We start from the raw sequence: 8,090 nt of genomic DNA, 5'->3' as shown, positions 1-8,090 counted from the left end.
ATTTAGGCGGAGATATTAATAAAAATAAACTAACATTTTATGTTTAGAATTCTTAATTCAACAAAAAAAATGATTTTACAGATGATAAAATTAATAACAGACTAAAACTAAAGTTGGAAATAACGTTAGATAAAAAAAAAATATTGACTTGCTTGTAAACACATTAGTTCATGAATATTATAAATTTTCACATAATAGTCCAATTAAAAAGATATTATTTTTCTGTGGTATTACTTAGTACATTCAAATTCAACATAATAAAGGACTATAAGTACTAAATACTCGAGTGTGATAACCCAAAGATTGAAACTTTCGGATGGGATACAGGGGTGAATATTTTTTACGCACTTCCAAATCCTTCTTTTTCATACTGTTTACTCAAATTTAGATTATTTTTCCCTAAAAATCATTTATTTTCCAAATTCTGCAAAAAAAAAACATTATTTTCAAAAGAGGAAAGACAAGCTTTTACAGGAAAAATTTACACCAATTTTGGGATATTACGTAGATGAAAAGATTAAAATAGATATCCAATATGGAGAATTATAAATTTAAGAAATTAAATAATTGAACCTCTATATTAAATAGAAATATGTTTCAACGCGTTAAGAGTAACTTATTACGGATAAATGAATTCTAAAGGAACATATCAAAATTCCGGGTTCAGAATTTTTTACAAATCTAAGATTAGTATTTGAAAACTCTGTACCAGGATTCACACTATTCATCAGCATCCTCAAACTAAAGGTAGACCAAGATTAGATCAAATATTTATTAATATTTTAATTAAAATAGAACTTTGATTAAGTTTTTTTTAAAGATTAAAAGATTCTGAAGTGTTAGCTTATAATTAAATAAAATAGGTCTTAAAAACAGCTTAAACAATTTTCATGTCTTTAAGAACTTCACCTGATCAGATTTTAAATCAAGTTTATCGACCTTTTCAGCTACCCCTCTACCACTTAACATATCACAGATATTTAATTCTAGGGTTTAAAGGGGAAAACATGTTCATTACCCCACTCCAACCAAGGGTAATCAAGGTTTACATTAATATCAAGGCAAATACGAACATTTTAACGACAAAATATCAACTTTCTTCACGGATTTCAAAGTGACCCTTTATTTTAGAATGCCTTGATTTACAAAGGTACCTTTTAAACAAAAAATAATGAGATATCCTTATGTTAAATATTTAAGGAAATTATCTTTAATAGGAATGTAGACGTAATTTCAAGTGACCCTCCATTTGTTTAGTGGCATGTTCATTACACAGGGTGTGAAGAAAGTAATGCATCAGTGAAAATAATGTTCTAGATGAGTCAAAAATTTATTTTATTAAATGATGACCCCGACCATTATAGTCATCTTTTACTCGGTATGACATTGATAAGACCAGGGTCTCCAGGCTGATGTTTCTCCAGAATCTCTTCAGTAGCGTTCCCAATTGAGCAATATTCTAAGGCTGATTCTTTTCCGACTTCACCTCCTCCTCCAGTTTAAACAACAGATTTTCGATTGGATTGAGGTCCGGAGAGTTAGGAGGCCATTCCTCCTTCCCCCAAAAGTTAAACTGTTGGTCCTGGAGCCACTGCAAGACGTAGCAACTCCATCCTGCACAAGTGTCATTTTTGACTTTATTTTTGGACACTTTCTTTGAGTGAGTGCGTTGTCAAAGTGAAAACAACAATTATGTATGTGTTTGTTTACATTATCCGGCTTAGTAAGAGCAGATAAAAAATAATTCATCAATTATTTGTTGATCGCACTTTTTTCACCAATTTAGCGCCAAAACAGTCTGATGCATTACTTTCTTTACACCATATATAATTCTATCATTAAACACTTTGTTTGTTTGATCCAAGATGTATGTCAATTTATGCCCCTGCTGGCCGCCAGGGGGTTATGAATTCTTGTACCCGAGCATGCCGGTACAGCTGACTCACGCCGGGGTTTCCTCCTCGTCGGACAGGTAGCTTTTCTTCAGCCGTTACTTTCAATCGTAGTTTCTCTTCCTAACTGATGGTTAAAAGGTCACTTGAAATTAAGTCTACAATCCCTCTTAGAAAAACATACCCTGCGGCGGTTAGGACAGTCGGAAAACTTTCTTAGGAATTAAGTATCTTGGGAAATGAAACCGGTTGATTGAATATTTGGATTTTAAAAGTAAATGTTACCTTCTAGGTTTGATATACGAAAGTTTATGCGAGTCTCCAGGGCAATATAAGGATTTGACATTTACTTCGGGAAAGAATGAATACCTCCTGAAGAAGTAAAACATTTTACCACAAAAAGGAAAATTTCAAGATTTTTTATCTTAAGTATAACAATTACACCCAAACAACTCAAACCACAGAAAATGAATTTTTTTTCGAAGCATATTGGAAAACATTTGAAAATTGTACTAAGAATTACAAGCTTATAAACATATAGTTTAGATTTCATGAACGTAAAATTTAGCATAATGGTTCTATATCATTAAAATTGATCATTAATATTTTTAAAGTGAATATTCACGAAGGAAGTCATTAATCTTGTGGAAAATGTATGACAACCAACTTTACACTTACTTTTGCTTATAATTGTTCCCTAAACGTTTAGGTTGGAACTCATCCCAGTCTTCTTCATCAGATGTTATCTCAACAACTCCCTCACTTGGAGGCGCTGGATCCTTAAACAATAACATTATAAAATAGAGTTGTTTAATGATTACATAAGATTCTTGAAACCTCTGGAAAATATACAGCAACCTTTTGGTGCTTGGACACCAACCAGAATCCATAATATGTAAATCTTTGAAATCGGATCAAAGTGACATGTGATTAAGATCAAAGTGGCACGGGATTAAGATAAAAGTGGCACGGGATTAAGATCAAAGTGGCAAAGGATTAAGATCAAAGTGGCACGGAAATAAGATCAAAGTGACATGTGATTAAGAACAAAGTGGCAAGGGATTAAGATCAAAGTGGCACGGGAGTAAGATCAAAGTGGCACGGGATTAAGATCAAAGTGGCACGGGATTAAGATCAAAGTGGCAAAGGATTAAGATCAAAGTGGCACGGAATTAAGATCAAAGTGACATGTGATTAAGATCAAAGTGGCAAGGGATTAAGATCAAAGTGGCAGAGGTTTAAGATCAAAGTGGCATGGGATTAAGATCAAATTGGCAAGGGATTAAGATCAAAGTGGCAAGAGATTAAGATCAAAGTGGCACGGGAGTAGGATCAAAGTGGCACGGGGATAAGATCAAAGTGGCACGGGAGTAAGATCAAAGTGGCACGGGATAAAGATCACAGTGGCACGGGATCCAAGTCTAAGTGACACAAGATCCAAATCTAAGAGGCACAAGATCCGGATCTTTTTGGTACGAGATCCGACTCCAAGTTACATGGGCTACGGATTCCTAACAAACGTAACGGATAATGTGCATTGTGTAATGCACATTTCCCCGGGGGTTTATGAATATAAAACCAATCATGATAAATATTATCTTAAAACTAAACATTACAACAAGAATCTGAACGTTTATTAGTATATGTTTGTCCACTATTGAAAAAAAATATCTTACTTGATTGTGATACCAATAATCTTCTTGGTCAGAATCTAAGTTTTCTCTGCTTTCATCACTTAATCCAGTTTCTTTAATTTCTTCTGTCATCTGAACCAGGTTAGCTCTATGCTGGTGCTGGTAGTTTTCCATCCTTCTCAGGGTTCTCTCTAGAGTCTGGTATTTGGATACAAACTCCGAACCCAACTGTTCGTTCAGAGATTTGACAGTTATCTGATTTTCACACAAATCTGCCCAAGATTTAAAATATTTGATTGATAGTCAGGGGGTAAACTTCCTCTTGATAAAAATTATTATTTTCACTGTTTTAAAATTTAGTTTTTCTCTCGCTGAATTGGGGAAGAAGAAATGATTTCTTGGGTATTAAGTATTAACAAGTGGGAAAACCTGACCAAAGGAGCCCAAATTGTTCACCCCCATCCAACCAAATCTTAGAAAATCATTTTCCCACTGGGGGGGAGAGTAAAAAATCAATCATTCTAGTTCTCATCCCTAAGGCTGTAAGGTTTAAGGATAAGAAGGAAGGATGAATCTCAGATATCTTATTGGAGTAAGCATCCAATAACTGGAGGTTGGTCAGGTCTGCAATTTCATCAGGGAAACCATATATACTGTTGAAGGATATATCCAGAATCTTTAAACTTGTCATTTTAGAAATATCTTCAAAATTAACAGTTCTAGATAATATTTTGCAAAAATCTAAAAATCGGACGAGTTACGGGACAGTCCAAAGTTCCAGCATTTAAAGAAAAGAGAAATTGAAAAGATAAATACAATCCTGTTTTTTGAGACGAATATCAAATTAAATTTTTCTTTTTAGTTGAAAATAGAACTGGATTTTCCTGTTGGAAGATTACTAACAAAGTTAGCAGATAGATTGAGGGTTTCCAGTCTAGAAAGATTGACAATATCGTCTGGCAATCCGGAAATAGAATTCTTGGATAGGTCCAGATATCTTAGGTTCCTTATGCTACCTATCCTTGGTGGTAGACACGTCAGGTTAATATTGGAAGCTTCGAGATGAACTAGGCCGATGAGATTAGAAAACTTTTTGGGTAGAGTCCAGATAACATTCTTGTATCCCTTCAGCTGAAGAGAGGGACATGGAGCATCAGGTGGGTTTAGAGAAGATGTATTACTCAGGTGTAGAATCTCCAGGTCTAGAAGAGATGTAAACCCTACAGGGAACTCTTTGATACCACTATTCCGAAGATCAAGCTTCACAACCTTGAAATAATAAGATTTTGTTGAAACTTAATTTATCTGATGAATATGAGTCAAGATCTAAAAGTCTCCCCATTTAGAGCCGAGAGACCCAGATCTCCTACAGAGTTAAAGTAAACTTAATTTCATAATAATGCTTTAGTCAAGTTGATCTTATAGTTGATCTTATAGTTGATCTTATAGTTGATCTTATAGTTGATCTTATAGTTGATCTTATAGTTGATCTTATAGTTGATCTTATAGTTGATCTAATAGGTCAAATCGCAGGGGTAAAAGTAAAACTCTTAAAGTGAAGTTAAATCCCATTCATGCCGGTGTTATCATCTATTGGAGTAATAATTGATTAGACTAACGTTCGTTTGGACGAATGTTCATTTGGACTAAAATCTTAATATTTATTAGGTCAATCGACCTTTAGTCCTATAGATATAGCATCTTCACGTCATCACCTGTCTGCAGAGAAAACCAAACTCATGAGGAATATCTGCCACAATAGATCCGAGATACGAAGAACCAAAACTAAATCAATCAAGATTAAACAATTCTTCACGAAAAAACTCAATAAAATACAACAATATATGATTTAAATAAATTGATATATTTACAGAAAGAATTTATCCTGCATTTACAAAGTATGTCGTTCGTGCATATACAAAGAATGTTATTCCTGCATATACAAAGTATGTTGTTCCTGAATATACTAAGTATGTTGTTCCTGAATATACAAAGTATGTTGTTCCTACTTATACTTAGTATGTTGTTCCTGAATATATAAAGTATGTTGTTCCTGAATATACAAAGTATGTTGTTCCTGAATATACAAAGTATGTTGTTCCTGAATATACAAAGTATTTTGTTCCTGAATATACTTAGTATGTTGTTCCTGAATATGCAAAGTATGTTGTTCAAGAATGTTAAGTTGTCTCCAATCAAATTCCTTTTTAAAAATCGCGATCAACCTCATTTAATAAAAATTACTTCTATCAAAATAAATGAATCACAAGACCGGAATTATCCTTTATTTACCTTAAAACAGAGCATCTCCTCATATAATAGAACCAGGCTGGAAATTCATAAAGATGTTGGAATCCGTTTTCCTCCAATATTAGATGTTTTATTGTTTGATAACTGCAAAACAATTCAGGAAGACACCTAAACATTAAGCATAAACAGCTCTGAATGTAGAATGAAATCTAGTACTTACTTCAGTTAGTTAATTAGTAAAATCTACCAATTTTATGAAAATTTTATGAAAAGATCCCAATACATTCCGGTGGCAAGGAGCGTTGACCCTCATTTCATTGAATGATGGGTTGTTTGCTAATAATAATTAGGATGAAATCATACTAGTTTTAATTTCCATCGACCAGGCAATGTAAGTCCATGGAGAACCCTGTAAACTGTATGCCCACAAAAGATTTAAGTTTGTTGATTGTTGAACACTTTTCTAATCTCAATTAAAAAAAAAACTCGGAATCCAGTATTGATCTGCTCGATATCCCACGATGGTTATACCCTGCTGGGATAACTTTATTTGATGGATCAAGCATTAATCCACAAATTTAAAAGTTCCCACAATGAATATAAAGATTAAACGTTCAAGATTAACATTAGCCACACAAAAGTACCGATCTCAGGAACCTCCAGGTCTTTATAGTTTACTTACAAAAGATTACCGAGTCTGTTTACATTGCTCCCAGAAACTGCAGTATATTTTAAGATAATGGGGTTCCCCTGATATGTCTTTCTTGATCCTAACAAACCTTAACTTGTTCCTGGAGAGGTTTAGTTTTAACAAATTCTTCATCTTACACAGAGACGGAGGAAACTCAACCAGATAGTTTCCACTCAGGTCCAGACTATTCAAGCAGGGTAAATTTATAAAATCTAGTTCTTCTAGGATAGCCGGAGATGATGATAGTTCTTCGTCAGTGTAAATGGAATCATTCTCGTGGCTTGTCTAAATTATTAAATATCAAATCCAATCAACAATATTCTTCAAAGGTAATTAGACGTAATTTTAATTTAATTCTAGAGAGAATCAGTTCCAAGAAAGATACTAAGTTTTTTTTTCATCGTCTCGGACAGTATATATCCGCAGGTCACTTATACAGAAGCATCACAATGGAAAAAATCAATTCATGATTCAACCCTTGACAAGGTACAAATACAGTTTTATATTCAACTTGGGAGCCCAGAGTTGCCCAGGGTACTCATAGTTACTCCCGCCGTTTACCCGCACTTGGTTGATTTTACCGGGAAACCAAATTTTAACTTTGAAAGGCGACCTACTTAACTTAGAACCTTAAAACAAAGCTGAGAACATTCCCGTGGTTCTCCCGAGTTCTCCAATCAAACTCTGAGGCAAATCGGCCAAGGGGGTTCTGAGTTATGATCAGACAAAGAAACTGAGATTACAACTGTATATATAAATATGTGGCCCCATTAATAAGTTTAAAATATCACAAATAAACAAACTTAGCTTCTCTTAGACAGTTGATTAATTAGTTAAAACAAATGAATGACGTGGAGCGTTATCCATAGAGATCTCGGTTAGACAGGAGCACCGGCCCCGATTTTGTTGACTGACGGGTTGTACTTGAATAATAATAATAATAATAGTAATAATAATAACAATAACAATAACAATAACAATAAACTCTAGCAAGAACAAAATAATTGTCAGTCGCGTCGGTACAATAAAGTGGTTAGAAAGGGAGAATAAAATGGTTCCAAATTTAAAAACCACTTAATCGTTTTTATTTAAAACCAGTCGTGACAGTAAAAAGAGGTATCGAAATAATTTCTAAGTCGCTCTTCACCCCGTCTCAAATACAGCAACTTTATCCAATAAGGATTTACCTGCGGTTCCTGTACTCTAGAATAGTCTAGGTTTTCAATCCGGTTATCCCGACCGATTATCTCCTCCAGGTGTTGAAACTTCTCCAGTAGGACGGGAAGAACAGATATTTTGTTATAAGAGAAATTTATAGATTTCAAAGAATGAAACTCAGTGAGTTTATCCGGCAAGCTCACCAGGTTTAGGTTGGACAAATCTTAAAACATCAGCTTTTAGAATAAATTAAAAATAATTTTAAAACTCGGAGAAAACAAAAAATGATTACCTATCACAGTTAAATGTTTAGGGTAAAGATTAAGTTGAGCAATTAAGGTTTTTAGATTTTGTTCACAAGTTTTACTTTCCACGCAGAAATTATCATTTTCTGTTCTTTTATCACTAGTTTCACTGGATATATTTCTAACAGGGATCGAACTGGATTCATTGTCCACCATTTTA

At 33.9% G+C, this 8,090-nt stretch overlaps 1 protein-coding gene across 3 annotated transcripts; it reads right to left on the bottom strand.

Moving 5' to 3' along the window:
• Positions 1–677: 677 nt before the first annotated feature.
• On the bottom strand, positions 678–8,088 carry LOC111694926 (leucine-rich repeat and death domain-containing protein 1). Of its 3 annotated transcripts, none has more exons than XM_023463987.1 (12): positions 7,918–8,088; positions 7,655–7,848; positions 6,556–6,752; positions 5,819–5,944; positions 5,242–5,311; positions 4,411–4,795; positions 4,061–4,228; positions 3,569–3,798; positions 2,571–2,671; positions 2,178–2,264; positions 910–961; positions 678–741 (listed from the first exon to the last, which is right to left on the bottom strand). In XM_023463987.1, the coding sequence occupies exons 1-12, from the start codon at positions 8,084–8,086 to the stop codon at positions 721–723; spliced, it is 1,800 nt and encodes a 599-aa protein (XP_023319755.1). In that variant the 5' UTR covers positions 8,087–8,088; the 3' UTR covers positions 678–720. The 3 variants fall into 3 exon arrangements, with proteins under 3 accessions (XP_023319755.1, XP_023319756.1, XP_023319757.1); XM_023463988.1 differs by having other exon boundaries at positions 910–958; XM_023463989.1 differs by lacking the exons at positions 678–741; positions 910–961 and adding an exon at positions 1,236–1,614.
• Positions 8,089–8,090: the final 2 nt, after the last annotated feature.

The sequence above is a fragment of the Eurytemora carolleeae genome, unplaced genomic scaffold (assembly GCF_000591075.1).
Source record: "Eurytemora carolleeae unplaced genomic scaffold, Eaff_2.0 scaffold192, whole genome shotgun sequence".
In the NCBI taxonomy this organism is placed as follows: Eukaryota; Metazoa; Arthropoda; class Copepoda; order Calanoida; family Temoridae; genus Eurytemora; species Eurytemora carolleeae.
This window is presented reverse-complemented; position numbering and strand designations above follow the sequence as displayed.